The sequence below is a fragment of the Oncorhynchus tshawytscha genome, linkage group LG09 (genome assembly GCF_018296145.1).
Source record: "Oncorhynchus tshawytscha isolate Ot180627B linkage group LG09, Otsh_v2.0, whole genome shotgun sequence".
NCBI lineage: Eukaryota > Metazoa > Chordata > Actinopteri > Salmoniformes > Salmonidae > Oncorhynchus > Oncorhynchus tshawytscha.
This window is the reverse complement of record NC_056437.1, coordinates 72,181,617-72,202,276: the sequence shown is the minus strand read 5'-3', so window position 1 is coordinate 72,202,276 and position 20,660 is coordinate 72,181,617. Positions and strand designations below refer to the sequence as shown.

Here is a 20,660-nt window from a genome sequence, read left to right as displayed (position 1 = left end):
ATAGGGAAATAATACAAGCTCTAGAATGCCCTTCTTACCCATGCATCTAGTTTTAACCTATTACTTACAGCAGCTACGGTGCTAATAAGTGAACTGTCAAACCTGCATCCCCCCCACCACTCCCTTGCTAATGTTGTTATTTAGTAACACCATGGTCACAGGGGGAGAGTATTTGTTGTTATAATGCTTTGACCTGTGAGAGCTGGTAACCATGGAAACCCTTTTTGAAAAAGGACTCCCCAGAAATGTTTATGGGTGTCATCACTTCCCTGGTTTCCTTCTGTTCCCCCTTCTGTGTTTTTGCCCAAGGCTTCTGTGTCTGGGAGGTTGTGTTGCATTGTGCCAGTGTGGGCATGGCACGACCCAGAGAGCCAACCGGGAGACTGAGGCCTGAGACTGAGGCTGGGGCCCAGCCATCTCTGTGCTACATCCAGGACTGTCGAATGGTACAAAGAACCAGAATGGAAAAGATCTCTGTTTGAAGGGTTATGTAACATCAGTGTGTTTATGTTAATAATAAAACACACTGTGCCAGGTCACTTTCAAACACTGGACTAACATTGGACTAATGACACTCCCTAGATCCTTTTCACATTTGTTTTTAAATTATGTGCAAAGACAATTTCGTGGTCCAGCATCATTACTCTGAGTTAGTTTGGCCTGGGTAAGGTAAGAACCCCCTTTGTTGTTATTTTATGTTTACAGAATCATTGAAACACTGTTTTTCTTTCCCAAAATGTATTTTGAAATGATGAAACAAATTTTTACCTTTATTTAACCAGGCAAGTCAGTTAAGAACACATTCTTATTTTCAATGACAGCCTGGGAACAGTGGGTTAACTGCCTGTTCAGGGGCAGAACAACAGATTTGTACCTTGTCAGCTCAGCGGTTTGAACTCACAACCTTCCGGTTACTAGTCCAACACTCTAACCACTAGGCTACCCTGCCACCCCAGGGTGTTGGTATAGTAGTAGGGTCATTCCAGGAAACGAGCCCCTTCTGGTGACCTAATGAGACTCTTAAGGAAATGTTCTCTAAAGTTGTGGGAACATTTGTTGTTAGCTGGGTTTTGGATAGTCTAACTTGGAGAGAAAATAAACGGTTTTATTTCACCTAATTTGAACATTCTGTCATGAAAAGCACATGTTCAACTTAATAAAAAATGGTGTTTTCCCATCATAAGAGGTTGAATTAAAAAATTACTATAGTCAGTGCCTATTAAGTGCCAAATAAAGTATCGGGGTTAACCGCAACAGGGTATACCATTTAATCTGAAATCAGCCATTTCTCCTTGTGACAGGAGGAATGGAAGCTTGTTGTGTGAAACAGAGAAGGGCACTTGAAAGAAAGCATTTTACAAAATGTATTTAAAAAAAATAATTTTAGCCTGTTCCTATATGGGTAACAGGGTTGACATGTTATGTTCAACCCACTCAGTTTTCCACCACAAAACACCAGAAAATAGCCAAAAAGAGTAGAAGCAGCTCTGCTTTTACACTATGATTTGACTCTTAGATATTCAATGTTTCTTTTCAAAAACATTTTTAAAATAAATTGTTTCATATTAAAACGAGAGTTCAGTTCACGTAACAGGGTTGACCTTAAAATGACGGCCAGGTTTTTTTCTTTTTACCTTAAAATGAATAACTAAATCATGTGAAATAAATAATAATCTTCAGAAATTACTTTGTTAAAGCAATAAAATAACTAAGGGCTTTACAATGATGGTGAAAATTGGTTAAGTGGGTTAGAATACAGAGGGTGCACAAATGGAGACCTACAATTCAGAAGTCTTTATTCATTTAAAAAAATATGATTTATTGAATTTTCCATGTGGTCTATATTAAAGGGCACTTCATTTAATTTAACAGTCTTTTAAAATTCAATATTGGTGCACAATTTCCACTTAAAATATCAAAGAGACAAAAAAGGGACTCATTTCATGGAAAGACCCAGTACCACATTGAATGTATTATACACTATGTCATAATGAGATATAACACATTTAATCATCATTGATATTAAATAGAAATCTGAATGTAACAGTCCAGCTAAAGATTGCCCAATCCAGGAGGTATTAGATTGACATGACCATACATTCAGTTAACTCTTAAAGGCTCGCATGTGTTTTTTTTTGGCTAGGGTCAGGAATGTGAGTCATATTAGGCACTACACTGACCCCCTCTGTAGTTGGGAAGGCCTCATCTAAACCATACATGTTCCAAAACACTTTGTATTTAAGTCCAACAAAACAAAAATATTCTCTAGAGTCCAGCTAGAACACTTGATAAATACATAATTGTACACCTATACAGTATATGATATGCATATTTCATGTATTTACACCCATTTTGGGTACAGTACAAATTATTTGATTGCAGATCAACCTGTTCTGCAGACTCTCACACTGAGAATCTACAAATGGCTGCTGGGGAGACTAACTGTCCCAGTCTCTCCCTTGCTCCTCCACTGTGACCAGACATACGTCACATAAACATGCCCCTGTGCTGAATACCAGAATTGTTCTGGGCAAGTCGGGGCCATCCCATGTGGCAGGTAGCAAAGACATGACTGGGTAAGTGCATGACTGGGTAGGACTCCTGAGAGAGCCTATAGGAGGGCCCTATGTCCCTGTTGTGTCTGTCCTAGCTGTAGGTAAAGTTCCGGTAAAGGGGTGGGGCCTACCTGGCCATGGGCGCACACTCCCCCAGGTGTATCCTGAGCACGCCCTGGCTGTGGAGTCTAAGCAGGTGGTCAAACTCAGCGGGCATAGCGTGCACCGTCTTCTTACTCTGCCTGTCGTCGTAGTAATGGTTGGTGAGGGGCTGGTGTCGGAGGGGGTGTTCATTAAAGGGCCAGAACCCATAGAGATGCACGTTGGTGCACAGCTCCAGCGCCAGGCTAGCCACGATGAGTCCTGTGCTGAGGCGTACCGTCCGCAGGCCCTGGCCCTGCCAGAAGTGCGCCAGACTCTGTAGGTACTCTGGGTTGAGGAAGACAGGCCGCAAGGGGCTGTCAAAGTCCTGGATGGTGTAGAGGGCCCGCAGAGACACAGGCGTGTTGGGGCCATACGAGAAGGCTGGCAAGAGCATCAGGGAGTCGCCATAGCTACGCAGGCTCTCCACGAAGGGCCGACGACGCTCCTGCAGTCCCCCATATCTGAGAGAGGATGGTATGGAGAGAAAAAGAGAGCGGTGAAGAACAGCTGGAGGAGATGAATTTGACCAGCACCAGAATATATGATCAGGTAATTTCTTAATCCACCATAAAACACCAGGTGATAACAGTATGACAAGCCCAATGAACTCCGAAACTCACTTCTCCATGAGGATGCTGGGATTAGCTGTCACCAGGTCTGTCTTGTTGCCCACGTCTCTCTCATAGCCGTTCTCCAGAGGAGGGAGATTACACCTGAGAAAGGGAGACATAGAGGGAAGTGGTCAGTGAATTTGTTTCTAACAATGTTTGAGAGGAAAGGGTAATTATTGTGGAGTCATTTTTCTGTCTCACACCTGATAACAAACTGGGCAGAGTCGATTTTCTCTCCACAGCTGCTATTAGCTAGGATTCCCCCATTCCCAACAACAGAACACGTATCCCATGTTGTATTCACAAAAGGATCCTCCTGTAGGCAACACAACATGTGTCATGTCACTCTCTTTCTTAAACACACACTCACACACACTAATCATTGAGGTGACACTCTGGACCAACTCAACAAACCTTAGCAAAGGTGCTGAACAGTTCAGGGGTCACCTGAAGAGGCTTCCTCTTCTCTCCATCATACACAACCTTTGACCCCAGAGGAGTGTTGGCCTGTGTCACCATAGCCTTGGTAAGTCCATGACATCTGTTACTCAGAAGAGACCTGAGAACACAACAATAACCTTTTGATTATAAGATAAAGACACAGTATTAAAAGCGAACTGTAAATGAGTCATGTACTTCAAACACACATTTCTCTTATTTTGAAACAGTCTATTTGATAAGTTAGGTATATAAACCTACTGGTGATAAATGTAAGAAAATATCAGATATAGGAATACATAAACAAGGCCTCATCTTCATCTTGATATAAATATACAAATTGGAAAGGAATGTTTATTGAAAAGTATTGTCTTTTAGAATGTCCTTCCTTTCAAGTGTTCATTTACAAAGCTCCTTACAGTTCTCTTTGGTGTTGTTGAAGTCTCTGTATACTCAGCTTCCTGTCTCTGCTAGAATTAGCCTGCGGAGACAGGAAGCGGAGGAAGATAGCCTTGAGAAGGGAAATACCCACTGACTGACTGACGCAATGTGTCGCAACAATCTTACATAACGCTGACCTCTACTTCTACTGCTACTAACAGCATGAAGAAGTAAACGCTAACATTTCACAGGTCACTTCTCCTGCTTTGAAGCACACTTCCACGTGCTTTGCATCTCATTCTTTTAGGAGTAGAAAGGAAACATCCCCTTTGTTATGGTTAGTGACCACAAAGTGGTCTTTGGCTCATCTTGGCTGGCTTTTAGTGGGGTTCAGAGTCTGGGTTTATAGTGTGGTGATGTTTCACCTGAAATTTCTGAACTTGTCCTCCTGCTTCTTCCAGCTGTGAGAGTAGCGCTCCACCACTTTTTCAGTAACTGTATCCCTTTGACACACACACAGACACACACACACACACCACACAGACACAACACAGAACATGCAGTTATGAACCATGTAATGAAGTTAAGAACAGTAGAGAGACCGATGAGGTGGTTGTTGAGCAGAGAGGATTATGGGTAGTGGTTGCCAGGGCGTGTATCTAGTCTCACCTGCAGCCCTTGCATGTTCCGGAGGGGACTGGCCCAGAGTTCATAATAGGATCTTTGTGGGGGGGTCTGCCAGGTTGAACATTGCTAAGTACACCAACAGGGACAAGAGGAAGACAGAGAGAATAGAAGGATGAGTAGACCTCTGTTTGAACCCAGTACACCACTTATCTTGTCAACGCTTGTACAGCTGTTTGCTGTTGTATTTGCAGTGCATTGCTTGAGTTTACCATGTAACCTTCGTTGAATTAATTGTGTTGATGTGGTCATTTACAGTGTGTTCACATTAAACCAATAGCTGAATGGTGTGCATACTATAAACAACAACCTGGTGAGCTAAAGGGTTACTGAAGGGTAAACACAGCTGTTTAAGCGTGTTTTACTGTTCAAACAGGAAACCCCGAACGCTTGAAGGAGTTTTACAGCAGCATTGGGGGCGTCTCTCAAGTGTCACTGTCACAGAAGGGCAGATACTAAGCTACAACAAGCCAACAGTGTGTTCATCAAGCGTGTTTTGGTAACAGCACAGGAAGACCTTTTACAGTGACTTCTCGATCTCAATCTCTTGTTCTGTTCCCCCTTTCACTTACTTATCTTCGCCTGCCTACAGGCGACATCTTCCTTTCCCACAGAAAACAGATCACTATTTCAAATCAACGTCTAACAGAGCACACCTTCAAGCACATGCTAGGTTCGTATGTTTTGATAAAACAATGGGTCGAGGGGAGATAAGATCTGCTATAATATTTTTTTTGTGTGAGCATGATATTTCAAAATGCACCAACGTTGAGCCTTCCATGTGCCTTTGCAACACCTTCCTCTTATTCTACCTACACTGTCAAATAAACAGTTGAGTTCGCTTCAGCACAAGTTGTAAAATTAGAACAGGTTGTCCAGAGTCCATTAATAGTGGTCTGGTTTAAATCCACAGTCAGTTAAAGACTTTGGGATTTATGATCTGAAATACATCAGCTCTGCTGGGGCACAAACAGAAGTTTCTCTCTCTCTCTCTCTTCCACCACATAATCAGGGTGTGTCAGTGGTTTAGTTAAGATACCCACAGTAACAAGCATTGAGAAAAACCAACCATTGCTCTGAGGAGAGAGCGAGAGAGAGAAGAGAGAAAAGGGGAGTTGGTGGAGGGGGTACCAGTGAACAGGCATAACCACCAACACTAAACATATCATATTTCACCCCCTGCACAACTCTTACCTTGTTCCAGTAGAGCAGCAACTCACACCAACCGATGTGAAACAATCACACATTAAAAGCAAAAGTGTGGAGACTCACTCCCTTCTGTCCTCTCTGTGCCTGTCTGGAGTATATGATGCTAGCTACCACCAGCCAGGCCTAATCCCCAAACCTAGCCCGTGGCTAAAGGCTCCAACACCTGCCCAGTCGAGAGGGAGGAAGTTGGGGAGAAGGGATGTGAAAGGGAGTGGGACTCACCGGTCTCTGAAGACATACCAGACGAGTGCAGTCAGGACAGTCCCCAGGATGGACAGGGTGAGCATAAAGCAGAACAGTCCCCTCATGCCTCTCTCCCCCTACTACGTCCTCTGGCTGGCCCTCTTCTCTCTCTCTCCCTCTCTTCTAGTGTCCCTCACTCAGCACTGACACATTAGTTTGTTTTGGCACCTTTCCCCTCTTTCATTTTCTTTTTTTTTACCTCTCATGCACCCTCCTCCCTCCCTTGCTTTTTCTCCCCGATTGTACTTCACTGCTCACTCTCGCTCTTTCTGACTGGTTAATCTTTCTGTCTCACTCACTCCCCCCTCCTTTTCCACCCTCTCTTTCTCTCTCTCTCTCTCCCACTCGCTCTCTTTCTGAGCGTTTCCAGGCACACCGCTTCTGTAAGCAGGCTATCATATCTCTGTCTGTGCCCTATAAAAATACCTCATGCGCCTCTCTCCTTTCTTTCTCTCCTTTCCCCCCTCTTTTCTCCCTCTCCACTCGGCTCCTGTAGAACTACAATGTCCGTCTTGTCCTCACGCCCTCCTTTACGTAGATTGATGTGTCTTGTTTCCTTTCATCTCTCTTTCTGGCTTCCTCTTTCTCACTCCTTCATTGAGAGCACACCATGCTCTTACTTTCTGTCCACTGTAGTCCCAGAGCTCAAGCTGTTGCTCCTTCTGTATTTTCCAACCCCACCCCTGAGCCCCAGCCTTCTCTGCACTTTCCCCCTCCCTCCCTCTCTTCCTGTAATATCCGTCCCACCCCCATCCGAACCCCCTCTTCTCTCCCCTCCTCTGCATGTAGAGCAGCCAGTAATATAATTCCCTGGTACTGAATTAGCCCAGGGTCTGCCTCTTGACTTGTGTGTATGAGTGTGTGTAGTGTATGTACGTGTGTGTGTGTGTATGTGTTGTGTGAGCGTCTCTTTGGCAGGGATTTATTTTTCCCCTATCCAATGATGGTCAGAGTAGGAAGGGGCTATCGGCCAATCAGATTGACGGTTTCCCTGTTCTCTATCTCGTGCCCTTCTTTGACTGCCCCGTTCCATATCTGGCTGGCTCTGCAAGTTTACTTTCCAGGTGGTTTGCAGGCTCAAGCTCAACTTTGTTTACAGCATCAGGCATCAGTTCTAAGAAGCTATTAATTAATACAACTTTTCTCACCCTGAGAGATGATGAGAGAGAAAGAGGGAGAAAAATATATACTTTGTGTACAACGCAAAACCCCAAACAATGCATGCAGAGCAGAATTAGGACTATATCTGCTAGTTATCAAAATGTAATTCTACAACCACCTAAAAGGAAGCAATGCCCACACATTCCATCACAAAGCCCTCACCTACAGCGAGATTAACCTAGAGAAGCGTCCCCTCAGCCAGCTGGTTCTGGGGCTCTGTTCACAAACACAAACAGACCCTACAGAGCCCCAGGCCAGCAAAACAATTAGTCCCAACCAAATTATGAGAAAGCAAAAAGATAACTATTTGACACACTGGAAAGAATCAACCAAAAAACAGAGCAAATTGGAATGCTATCTTTTCCTAAACAGAGGCAGAATAAACAGTGGCAGAATAACTGACCCCCGTGACTGACGCAAAATTAAGAAAATCCTTGACTATGTACAGACTCAGTCAGCATAGCCTTGCTATTGAGAAAGGTCGCCATAGACAGACCTGGCTCGCAAGAGAAGACAGGATATTTGCACACTGCCCACAAAAGGAAGTGGAAACTGAGCTGCATTTCCTAACTTGCTAAATGTATGACCATATTAGAGACACATATTTCCAATAGATCACACAGACCCGCAAAGAATTTGAAAACAAATCAAACATAGATCAATTCCCATTTCTGGTGAAATACCACAATGTGCAATCACACAGCAAGATTTGTGGCCCGTTGCCATGAGGAAAGCGCAACCAGAGGAGCACATTAAACACTTAAAATGCCTTTTTGAAACCTCATAGAGTGCAATGTTTACTGTTCATTTCTAATAATTTTGTTAAATATGTTTCTTCTCACTTTTGTTTATTGTTTATTTCACTTGCTTTGGCAATGTGCACGTATGTTTCCCATGCTAGAGTGGTAGAGGGCTCAGGGATGAGTAGTCTGTGCTGATGAGAACCTGTTTGTGACATAGCACTGGAGCCGGTTCAATCACCCGGGAAACTAAAGCAACACCCCCAAAATGACTTAGAGGAAGAAAGAGTGAGGAAGAAAGAAAAAAAGAAAGTGAGAAACAGATGTCCTGAGGAATAATACGGGTTTGTATGGGATCCTGTTGCTTTGTATGAAACCTGTATCCATCTCTCTCCTGTTCTGGTGGAGAGAGGGGGGAGTGTGGAATACAGAGGCAAAGAGGTGGAGGATAATGTTCAGGGTTTGGCTTAAGGAAAACCGTAGGCACATAGGCCACACCGAAATCATGTGTATTATACACCATATATTCAAAAGTATGTGGACACCCCTTCAAATTAGGGGATTCGGCTATTTTAGCCACACTCGTTGCTGACAGGTGTATAAAATCTAACACACGGCCATGCAATCTCCATAGACAAACATTGGCAGACAAACATTGGCAGTAGACAATGTCATAGGATGCCACCTTTCCAAAAAGTCAATTCGTCAAATTTTTTGGCCTGCTAGAGCTGCCCTGGTCAACTGTAAGTGCTGTTATTGTGAAACGTCTAGGAGCAACAATGACTCAGCCAGAAAGTGGTAGGCTACACAAGCTCACAGAACGAGACCACGCAACACTCACTTCCCAGTTCCAAACTGCCTCTGGAAGCAACGTCAACACAATAACTGTTCGTTGGGAGCTTCATGAAATGGGTTTCCATGGCCGAGCAGCCGCACACAAGCCTAAGATCACAATGCGCAATGCCAAGTGTCGGCTGGAGTGGTGTAAAGCGCACCGCCATTGGACTCTGGAGCAGTGGAAATGCGTTTTCTGGAGTGATGAACCACGCTTCACCATCTGGCAGTCAGACGGACAAATCTGGGTTTGGCGGATGGCAGGAGAACGCTACCTGCCCGAATGTATAGATGCCAACTGTAAAGTTGGGTGGAGAAGGATTAATGGTCTGGGGCTGTTTTTCATGGTTTGGCTAGGCCCCTTCGTTCCAGTGAAGGGAAATCTTAACGCTACATTATACAATGACATTCTAGACAATTCTGTGCTTCCAAGTTGGTTGCAATCAGTTTGGGGAAGGCCCTTTCCTGTTTCAGCATGACAATGTCCCTGTGCACAAAGCGAGGTCCATACATAAATGGTTTGCCGAGATTGGTGTGGAAGAACTTGACTGGCCTGTACAAAGCCCTGACCTCAACCCCAATCGAACATCTTTGGGATGAATTGGAATGCCGACTCCGAGCCAGGCCTAATCGCCCAACATCAGTGCCCGACCTCACTAATGCTCTTGTGGCTGAATGGAAGCAAGTCCCTGCAGCAATGTTCCAACATCTAATGGAAAGACTTCCCAGAAGACTGGAGGCTGTTATAGCAGCAAAGGGGGGACCAACTCCATATTAATGCCCATGATTTTGGAGTGAGATGTTCAACGAGTAGGTGTCCACATACGTTTGGTCATGTAGTGTATGTGATCAGATTTTATCAACAAGAGATAAGTCCTGTCTTTAACTTCCAGGGAAAAGCCCCATTGATTATGAGTAGGGCTCTGTCTTAAAAGCTACCGTTAATCTGGGAAGTTGCCCAGTAGGCTGGACTGTGCAGTCTTAAGCCTCCCAAAACAATAGAGCTCTAAGAGAGGTTCTCCTGGCACATCTCACAGTATGCCCCTGCCCATGCAAAGATCCTGCTCAGTTATATAAGGGCACTAAATGTGCTACATGATTATGTGCAGTAAGGCTAATAAAAGATCATGAAGATCGGTCTGTTAATAACACACACTAGGATTAATAGTGTTGCTAATGTTGGATCTCACTGAGGCAATGAGGGAGCATAAGGACAATCTGACAGTGCTATTAGCTAGCTCTGTGTAGGCAGGGAGGAAGGTGAATGGGTGAGTTGTGTAATGTTTTTGTGTACGATGACTGGTGTCTCTATGCTATGCTAGGCTCATGGATTCAGTGATTTATGTAAGCAGCTGGGCCTCCCATGGGGAATGTTTGCTATGTGTGTGCTGTGTGTTCCATTGGCCTAAGCCGCTGTACCATCTGGGCTTGACGGTGGTCAGGAGGAGGGGTGGATGTTATGTCCTTCTAGTTCCGTTGTGTCATTTCCTATTGCAGACAGAAGAACGGACAGACAGACAGACGGACATACACGGACACACGCCGACTCTTCTATCTCCTATACACAGATAACAGTATTTCCACTCAGATAATAATATGTATCCTTTCATGATAGAAGAGGGAGTTCTGGGAAAGCTCTTTCTTCTTCAGACTGTATGAACTATGAACCTTGTGTAGACGCCAGATAAATGACTCAGCCCTAGAGCATAAGGCCTGTGTAGAGAAGTACACGGCAGCATGCATGCCTACAAAAATTACATGATCGGAGCAGGACTGTGAAGCACAGATAAGAAAAGACAGCGCTAGCTTGGAACCCTAAAAACAACGAAAGCAGCAGGCAGCAACACTGAGTATATGATATGCTGATAGTAGAAGGCCGTCATTGAAAATAAGAATTTGTTCTTAACTGACTTGCCTAGTTAAATAAAGGTAAAATAAAAAATAAAAGAAGGAGGCAGTGTTCTCTCTCTCTCTCTCTGTCTCTGTTGATAAAAGTCTCATCTCATTTTCCCCGTGTTACATGCTGTCCCACACACAGCACTCCAAGCCACATTAATTCCTTCTTGTTCCAAGCAAAAATGCCTTTTTTCGTAGGGCACATTTCTAATCTTATTAAAGCCTCGCTCTCTGGGAACAACCTGCTCTCCTCTCCCCCGCCTCCCTCACTTTCCCCGCCTGACTGAATAATTCATAAATTATCAATCTAATTCAATTGAGTATACTTTAAAGTGATTAATCTATTATTCAACAGAGAGAGGAGGAATCAGTCCAGTACACTCTCGATAAATTATCAAGATTTGTGAGTGTGTATGTGTGTGTTTACTGTTGACCTATTACAGTAGATTTGTGTATGGATAAAGGTCTGTTTAAGAGTTCTAGGTTTATCATGAATGGTTTTCTGTGTATTTAGGTGAGTGTATTTGGTACCTGTATATTTGTGTAATTGTACATAAGTGCTGCTGGTCTTGATTGTCAAGGTGTTGGTTAAGTGTTGCTGTGTATGTTTCCAGGCTGATATAGCCCAGCTGTTCCACACAGGGAGCCTGAGATGGAGCTTAGCTGTGGGGGTGGGATGGAGGGGGGCAATTACTTCCTGCCTGTGCCCATGTGACATCACACGGCATGGCTGGGCAGCTTCTGGATACAGGACAGACGGTAACAAAAGGACCCATTGTCCCCCGGCAAATCAAATCAAATTTTATTGGCAGCATGCACAGATTTAGCAGATGTTATTGTGGGTACAACGAAATGCTTATGTTCTGAGCTCCAACAGTGCTGTAATATCTAACAATACACACAAATCTAAAAACTAAAAGAATGGAATTAAGAACTATATATATATATATTAGGACGAGCAATGTCGGAGTCCAAAGTATAAATATATATGTATATGATGGGATGTATAGACATTATGGACAGTACAGTGGCTTGCAAAAGTATTCACCCCCTTGGCATTTTTCCTATTTTGTTGCCTTACAACCTGGAATTAAAATTGATTTTTTTTTGGGGGGGGTTCTAAAGTAAATTTTTCATTTCACCTCAGCAACTTGGACTATTTGTATATGTCCATTACACAACATCCACATATAAAATCTATTTAAATTACAGGTTGTAATGCAACAAAATAGGAAAAACACCAAGGGGGATGAATACTTTTGCAAGGCAATGTATTTGGATATAACATGTAGTATATCTGTAGAACACGTAGGACAGAATAGTATATGTACAGCAACAGTTAAATAGGATAGGCCTTGACTACAATACAGTATATCCAGTGTATTTGGAAATATTCAGGCCCTTTGACTTTTTCCACATGTTGTTACTTTGTTATTCTAAAATTTATAAAATTAAATGTTTTCCTCATCAATCTACACACAATACCCCATAATGACAAAGTGAAAACAGGTTTTTGAAAACAGAAATACCTTATTTACATAAGAATTCAGACCCTTCGCTATGAGACTCGAAATTGAGCTCAGGTGCAACCTGTTTCCATTGATCATCCTTGAGATGTTTCTACAACTTGGAGTCCACCTGTGGTAAATTCAATTGATTGGACATGATTTGGAAAGGCACACACCTGTCTATATGAGGTCCCACAGTTGACAGTGCATGTCAGAGCAAAAACCAAGCTATGAGGTCGAAGGAATTGTCTGTAAAGATCTGAGACAGGGGGGCCCACAATGCAAATCTGTTCAGGAGTCTTATGGCGTGGGGGTAAAAACTGTTGAGAAGCCTTTGTGTCCTAGACTTGGCACTCCGGTACCACTTGCCATGTGGTAGTAGAGAGAATAGTCTATGACTGTGTTAGAGGAGTTTTATTCCTATATGTTCATTAAACAATTCAATTATAACAAAGTAAAACATCTGGTCCGTTTCTAAGAATTTGTAAGATTCTTTTTTGTATAAAATAGATAAAGATCAGTCTCAAGATTAATCAATAGCGTTTATTCCCGAGAGCTCTGAACATAATCCCGTGTACATTAGTTTATATAACACACATTGCCTGTCTTACGAAAATGTCCCTCCTCCTCCTGGATCATGTCAAAACTGCTTTTCAATTCAGTTGCAACACATACACATTGCTTATCTTCTGCTACCATATGTTACACAATCTACTGCACGCCCAACAGTTTCTCCCCTCCCTGGTTGGAGACCAGTTGTCTGTAGACCCTTCCTCTTGGCCTATGTAGCAACATATTCTTCAACAGACAACAGATAACTCTGTGAGTTATAACTCTACGCCAAATGTATACATTATTTAGTCATTATTGATAAAAATCCTTCAACAGACTGGGGTGGCTGGGGTCGTTGACCATTTTTAGGACCTTCCTCTGACACCGCCTGGTGTGGAGGTCCTGGATGGAAGGCAGCTTATCCCCAGTGATGTACTGGGCCGTACGCACTACCCTCTGTAGTACACTGCGGTCATATGCCGAGCAAATGCCGTACCAGGCAGTGATGCAACCAGTCAGGATGCTCTCGATGTTGCAGCTGTAGAACCTTTTGAGGATCTCAGGACCCATTCCAAATCGTTTTAGTTTCCTGAGGCTGAATAGGCTTTGTCGTGCCCTCTTCACGACTGTCTTGGTGTATTTGGACCATTCTAGTTTGTTGTTGATGTGGACACCGAGGAACTTGAAGCTCTTAATCTGCTCCACTACAGCCCCGTTGATGAGAATGGGGGCGTGCTTGGTCCTCCTTTTCCTGTAGTCCACAATCATCTCCTTAGTCTTGGTCGCGTTGAGGGATAGGTTGTTATTCTGGCACCACACGGCCAGATCTCTGACCTCCTCCCTATAGGCTGTCTCGTCGTTGTCTGTGATCAGGCCTACCACTGTTGTGCGTTGGAAAACTTAATGATGGTATTGGAGTCGTGCCTGGTCATGCAGTCGTGGGTGAACAGGGAGTACAGGAGGGGACTGAGCACGCACCCCTGTGGAGCTCCAGTGTTGAGGATCAGCGTGGCAGATGTGTTGCTACCAACCCTTACCACCTGGGGGCGACCCGTCAGGAAGTCCAGGATCCAGTTGCAGAGGGAGGTGTTTAGTCACAGGATCCTTAGCTAAGTGATGAGCTTTGAGGGTACTATGGTGTTGAATGCTGAGCTGTAGTCAATGAATAGCATTCTCAAGTAGGTGCTCCTTTTGTCCAGGTGGGAAAGGGAAGTGTGGAGTGCAATAGAGATTGCATCATCTGTGGATCTGTTTGGGCAGTATGCAAATTGGAGTGGGTCTAGGGTTTCTGGGATAATGGTGTTGATGTGAGCCATTACCAACCTTTCAAAGCACTTCATGGCTACGGATGTGAGTGCTACGGGTCTGTAGTCATTTAGGCAGATTGCCTTTGTGTTCTTGGGCACAGGGACTATGGTGGTCTGCTTGAAACATATTGGTATTACAGACTTAATCATGGACATGTTGAAAATGTCAGTGAAGACACCTGCCAGTTGGTCAGAACATGCCCAGAGCACACGTCCTGGTAATCCGTCTGGCCCCGCAGCCTTGTGTATGTTTACCTGTTTAAAGGTCTTTCTCACGTCGGCTATGGAGAGCGTGATCACACAGTCGTAAGGAACAGCTGATGCTCTCATGCATGCCTCAGTTTTGCTTGCCTCGAAGCGAGCATAGAAGTGATTTAGCTCGTCTGGTAGCCTCGTGTCACTGGGCAGCTCGCTGCTGTGCTTCCCTTTGTAGTCTGTAATAGTTTGCAAGCCCTGCCACATAAGACGAGTGTCGGAGCCGGTGTAGTATGATTCAATCGTAGCCCTGTATTGACGCTTTGCCTGTTTGATGGTTCGTCGCAGGTGATAGCAGGATTTCTTGTAAGCTTCCGGGTTAGAGTCCCGCACCTTGAAAGCGGCAGCTTTGCCCTTTAGCTCAGTGCGAATGTTTCCTGTAATCCATGACTTCTGGTTGGGGTATGTATGTACAGTCATTGTGGGGACGACGTCCTCGATGCACTTATTGATAAAGCCAGTGACTGATGTAGTGTACTCCTCAATGCCATCAGAAGAATCCTGGAACATGTTCCAGTCTGTGCTAACAAAACAGTCCTGTAGTTCATCTGACCACTTTTTTATAGACCGAGTCACTGGTGCTTCCTGCTTTAATTTTTTGCTTTAAAGCAGGAATCAGGAGGATAGAGTTGTGGTCGGATTTACCATATGGAGGGCGAGGGAGAGCTTTGTACACGTCTCTGTGTGTGGAGTACAGGTGATCTAGATTTTTTCCCCTCTGGTTGCACATTTAACATGTTGATAGAAATTTGGTAGAACTGATTTAAGTTTCCCTGCTTTAAAGTCTCGGGCCACTAGGAGCGCCGCCTCTGGGTGAGTGGTTTCCTGTTTGCTTATTTCCTTATACAGCTGACTGAGTGTGGTCTTAGTGCCAGCATCTGTCTGTAGTGGTAAATAAACAACCACGAAAAGTATAGCTGAAAACTCTCTAGGCAAGTAGTGTGGCCTGCAATTTATCCCAATATACTCTACTTCAGGCGAGCAAAATCTAGAGACTTCCTTAGATTTCGTGCACCAGCTGTTGTTTCCAAATATGCACAGACCCCCCCAGTGTGCTGGTGCAGCGTATATCCCGCTAGCTGAATATCTATGTCGACATTCAACCACGATTCCGGGAAACATAGGATATTACAGTTTTTGATGTCCCATTGGTAGGAAATTCGTGATCATACCTCGTCTAATTTGTTGTCCAATGATTGCACATTGGCGAGTAGTATTGACGTTAACGGCAGCTTTCCCAGTCGCCTTCTCCGGGTCCTGACCAGGCACCCGGCTCTTTGTCCTGTACCTGCGTCGCTTCCTCTTGCAAATAACGAGGATGTCGGTCCTGTGGAGTGTTTGTGCGTGGTCTTTGTTGTAGAAAAAATCTTTGTCTAATCCGAGGTGAGTGATGATCGCTGTTCTGATTTCCAGAAGCTCTTTTTTGCCATAAGATATGGTTGCAGAAACATTATGTACAAAATAAGTTACAAATAACGCGAAAAAACCCCAAGCACAACTGCTGCCATTTCTTCCGGCGGCCCGCGTCGGGGGCACCGTGTTTTCTTCAAAGCATGCAAACAAGGTGTTTAGTTTGTCTGGGAGCCAGACGTCAGTGTCTGCGATGTGTCTGGTTTTCCCTTTATAATCTGTGATTGTTTGGAGTCCCTGCCGCATACGTCTCGTGTCTGAGCTGTTGATTTGCAACTGCACTTTGCCTCTGTTCTGACATTTCCCCTGTTTTATTGCCTTATTGAGAGCATAACTGGACTGTGTGTACTCTACCATATTCCCAGTCACCTTGCCGCGGTTAAATGTGGTTGTTTGCACTTTCAGATTGCACGAATGCTGCCATCTATCCACGGTTTTTGGTTTGGATCAGTTTAAATCGTCACAGTGGGAACAACATCTCCTATGCACTTCCTGATTAACTCAGTCACCGTGTCAGTGTTATTCTTAGAGGCAACCCAGAACATATCCCAGTCCACGTGATCAAACCAATCTTGAACCATAGACTCCGATTGGTCAGAACAACGTTGGACATTCCTTACCATGGATACTTGAGTTTCTGGAGCAGGCGTGATCTGATTTGCCGAAGGGAGGGCGGGGGCCTTGTAGCCGTCCCAGAAAGGAGAGTAGCAATGATTGAGCGTTTTTCATGTGCGAGTAGAGCAGGCAATGTGTTGATAAAACTTTGGTAGCGGTTTCCTCATAAAAGTAATTAAAGTCCCCAGCTACAATAAATGTGGCCTCGGGATATGCGGTTTCTAGTTTGTACAAAGTCCAGTGTAGTTCCTTGAAAACCATTGTGGTTAAGCCTGAGGGGGAACATAAACGGCTGTGATGATGACTAAAGAAAATTATCCCGGCAGGTAATGCGTTCGGCATTTGATTATGAGATATTCTAGGTCGGGTGAACGAAAGGACTTGAGTTCCTGTATGTTACCAAAATCACACCATTTATAGTTAATCATGAAACACCTCCACCTTTATTTTTCCTGGAGAGTTCTTTATTCCTGTCTGAGTGCTGTACTGAAAACCCAGCTGGCTGTATGGACGGGGACAGTATATCTGGAGAGAGCCATGATTCTGTGAAACAGAGTATGTTGCAGTCCCTGATGTTTCTCTAGAAGGAGATCCTCACTCCTTATCTACTTCATTTTCCAGGGACTGAATATTAGTGAGTAAAATACTCGGAAACGGTGGATGGAATGCACACCTGAGTCGGACGAAAAGTCCCTTCCGAAAGCTTCTTCTCTGCTGGTGGCATCTTGGAGAAGCCTCTGGAATAATTGGAATCGCATTGGGGGGTTCAACAAAGGATCTAACCAGTTGTGCTATTGTGTGTGTTTTTTTGCGTTATTTGTAAATGATTTTTTTTTAATGTTTCTGTCACATTTCTTATGACCGAAAAGAGCTTCTGGATATAAGGACACTGATTACTCACCTCGTACGGGACAAAGATGTTTTTCTGTTTGTTTTTGTTTTTTTGTTGAATTTTACCCTCTTTTTCTCCCCAATTTCGTGGTATCCAAATGTTAGTAGCTACTATCTTGTCTCATCACTACAACTCCCATGCGGGCTCAGGAAAGACGAAGGTTGAAAGTCATGCGTCCTCCGATACACAACCCAACCAAGCCGCACTGCTTCTTAACACAGGGCTCATCCAACCCGGAAGCCAGCCGCACCAATGTGTCGGAGGAAACACCGTGCACCTGGCAACCTTGGTTAACGTGCACTGTGCCTGGCCCGCCACAGGAGTCGCTGGTGTGCGATGAGACAAGGATATCCCTACCAGCCAAGCCCTCCCTAACCCGGACGATGCTAGGCCAATTGTGCGATGCCCCACGGACATCCCGGTCGCGGCCGTTTAAGACAGAGACTGGGCGCGAACCCAGGGTCTCTGGTGGCACAGCTGGCGCTGCTGCGCCCTTAACCACTGCGCCACCCAGGAGGCCACAAAGATGTTTTTTTTAAACGAGTCGGACACGAAGGATTTACTTCAGACACGAGATAAGGCCCGTCATTCACACGAAGAAGAGATGGAGATATCGGGGATGTACACAACCAAACAAAAGTTTGGGGTCACTTGAAAATGTCCTTGCTTTTGAAAGAAAAGTTTTTTTTTGTCCATTAAAATAACATACAATTTATCAGAAATACCGTGTAGACATTGTTAATGTTATAAATAACTATTGTAGTTGTTTTTTTATGGAATATCTACATACAGTGGGGCAAAAAAGTATTTAGTCAGCCACCAATTGTGCAAGTTCTCCCACGTAAAAAGATGAGAGAGGCCTGTAATTTTCATCATAGGTACACTTCAACTATGACAGACAAAATGTGATTTTTGCCCATTCCTCCATGCAGATCTCCTCTAGAGCAGTGATGTTTTGGGGCTGTTGCTGGGCAACACGGACTTTCAACTCCCTCCAAAGATTTTCTATGGGATTGAGATCTGGAGACTGGCTAGGCCACTCCAGGACCTTGAAATGCTTCTTACGAAGCCACTCCTTTGTTGCCCGGACGGTGTGTTTGGGATCATTGTCATGCTGAAAGACCCAGCCACGTTTCATCTTCAATGCCCTTGCTGATGGAAGGAGTTTTTCACTCAAAATCTCACGATACATGGCCCCGTTCATTCATTCCTTTACACGGATAAGTCGTCCTGGTCCCTTTGCAGAAAACAGCCCCAAAGCATGATGTTTCCACCCCCATGCATCACAGTAGGTATGGTCTTAGTCTTTGTCCTCCAAACACGACGAGTTGAGTTTTTACCAAAAAGTTATATTTTGGTTTCATCTGACCATATGACATTCTCCCAATCTTCTTCTGGATCATCCAAATGCTCTCTAGCAAACTTCAGACAGGCCTGGACATGTAGTGGCTTAAGCAGGGGGACAAGTCTGGCACTGCAGGATTTGAGTCCCTGCCGGCATAGTGTGTTACTGATGGTAGGCTTGGTTACTTTGGTCCTAGCTCTCTGCAGGTCAATCCGTGGAGCCCCAGATCAAGGGAGATTATCAGTGGTCTTGTATGTCTTCCATTTCCTAATAATTGCTCCCACAGTTGATTTCTTCAAACCAAGCTGCTTACCTATTGCAGATTCAGTCTTCCCAGCCTAGTGCAGGTCTACAATTTTGTTTCTGGTGTCCTTTGACAGCTCTTTAGTCTTGGCCATAGTGGAGTTTGGAGTGTGACTGTTTGAGGTTGTGCACAGGTGTCTTTTATACTGATAACAAGTTCAAACAGGTTCCATTAATACAGGTAACGAGTGGAGGACAGTGGAGCCTCTTAAAGAAGAAGTTACAGGTCTATGAGAGCCAGAAATCTTGCTTGTTTGTAGGTGACCAAATACTTATTTTCCAGCATAATGTGCTAAATTCATTAAAAATCCTACAATGTGATTTTCTGGATTTTTTTTCTCATTTTGTCTGTCATAGTTGAAGTGTGCCTATGATGAAAATTACAGGCCTCTCTCATCGTTTTAAGTGGGAGAACTTGCACAATTGGTGGCTGACTAAATACTTTTTTGCCCCACTGTATATATATATACTGAGAGCATGTGACAGATCATGTGACACTTACATTGCACACAGGTGGACTTTATTTAACAAATTATGTGACTTCTGAAGGTAATTGGTTGCACCAGATCTTATTTTGGGGCTTCATAGCAAATGGAGTGAATACATATGCACACACCACTTTTCTGTTTTTTATTTTTTTTCTCACTTTTGTATATGTATGTTCATTACATGACATCCAAATGAATATCAATTTAAATTACAGGTTGTAAAGAAACAAAATAGGAAAAATGACAATGGGGTGAATACTTTTGCAAGGCACGTACGTCTTGTGTCTGAGCTGCTGAATTGCGACTACACTTTGTCCCTATACTGACATTTCGCTTGTTTGATTGCCTTGCGGAGGGAATAACTACACTGTTTATATTCTGACATATTCCCAGTCATCTTTCCATGGTTAAATGCGGTGGTTCGCACTTTCGGTTTTGTGCGAATGCCGTCATCTATCCACCTTTTCTGGTTAGGGTAGGTTTTAGTCATCACAGTGGGTACAACATCTCCAATGCACTTCCTTATAAACTTACTCACCGAATCAGCGTATAAATCGATGCTATTCTCTGAGGCTGCCCAGAACATTTCCCAGTTTTGTGACCAAGACAATCTTGAAGCGTGGATTCCGATTGGTCAGACCAGAGTTGAATGGTTCTTGTCACGGGTACATCCTGTTTGAGTTTCTGCTTGTAGGATGGTAGGAGCAAAATGGAGTCGTGGTTGGATTTGCCTGGAGGGAGGGCCTTGTATGCATCGCGAAAGTTAGAGTAGCAGTGATCCAGTGTATTTTCCACAAGAGTGCCAGAATCAATATACTGATAGAATTTAGGTAGCCTTGTTCTCCAATTTGTTTTGTTAAAATCCCCGGCTACAATAAAGGCAGCCTCAGGATATATGGTTTCCAGTGAAGTTCCTTGAGGGCTGTCTTGGTATCTGCTTGAGGGGGGATATACACGTCTGTGACAATAACAGACGAGAATTATCTTGGGAGATAGTACGGTCGGCATTTGATTGTAAGGTATTCTAGGTCAGGTGAATAAAAGGACTTGAGTTCCTGTATGGTGTTATGATTACAGCATGAGTCATTA

General features: G+C 44.0%; 1 protein-coding gene across 4 annotated transcripts; it reads right to left on the bottom strand.

The window, feature by feature from the left end:
* Positions 1 to 1,775: 1,775 nt before the first annotated feature.
* Positions 1,776 to 6,959, bottom strand: LOC112258620 (alpha-2,8-sialyltransferase 8F). Of its 4 annotated transcripts, none has more exons than XM_024433121.2 (7): positions 6,008 to 6,959; positions 4,799 to 4,882; positions 4,555 to 4,632; positions 3,725 to 3,869; positions 3,514 to 3,626; positions 3,320 to 3,412; positions 1,776 to 3,160 (listed from the first exon to the last, which is right to left on the bottom strand). In XM_024433121.2, the coding sequence occupies exons 1-7, from the start codon at positions 6,058 to 6,060 to the stop codon at positions 2,683 to 2,685; spliced, it is 1,044 nt and encodes a 347-aa protein (XP_024288889.1). In that variant the 5' UTR covers positions 6,061 to 6,959; the 3' UTR covers positions 1,776 to 2,682. The 4 variants fall into 4 exon arrangements, with proteins under 4 accessions (XP_024288889.1, XP_024288890.1, XP_024288888.1 ...); XM_024433122.2 differs by having other exon boundaries at positions 6,692 to 6,959; XM_024433120.2 differs by having other exon boundaries at positions 6,245 to 6,957.
* Positions 6,960 to 20,660: the final 13,701 nt, after the last annotated feature.

Bases quoted from the DNA above. Each gene is read 5' to 3' on its own strand.
- LOC112258620 (XM_024433120.2), bottom strand. From the start codon at position 6,330: ATGAGGGGACTGTTCTGCTTTATGCTCACCCTGTCCATCCTGGGGACT. The intron at 4,883-6,244 runs GTGAGTCCCACT...TGGTGTACTTAG, and splicing joins TGGTATGTCTTCAGAGACCG to CAATGTTCAACCTGGCAGAC. The intron at 3,870-4,554 runs GTGAAACATCAC...TTGTGTTCTCAG, and splicing joins GACAAGTTCAGAAATTTCAG to GTCTCTTCTGAGTAACAGAT.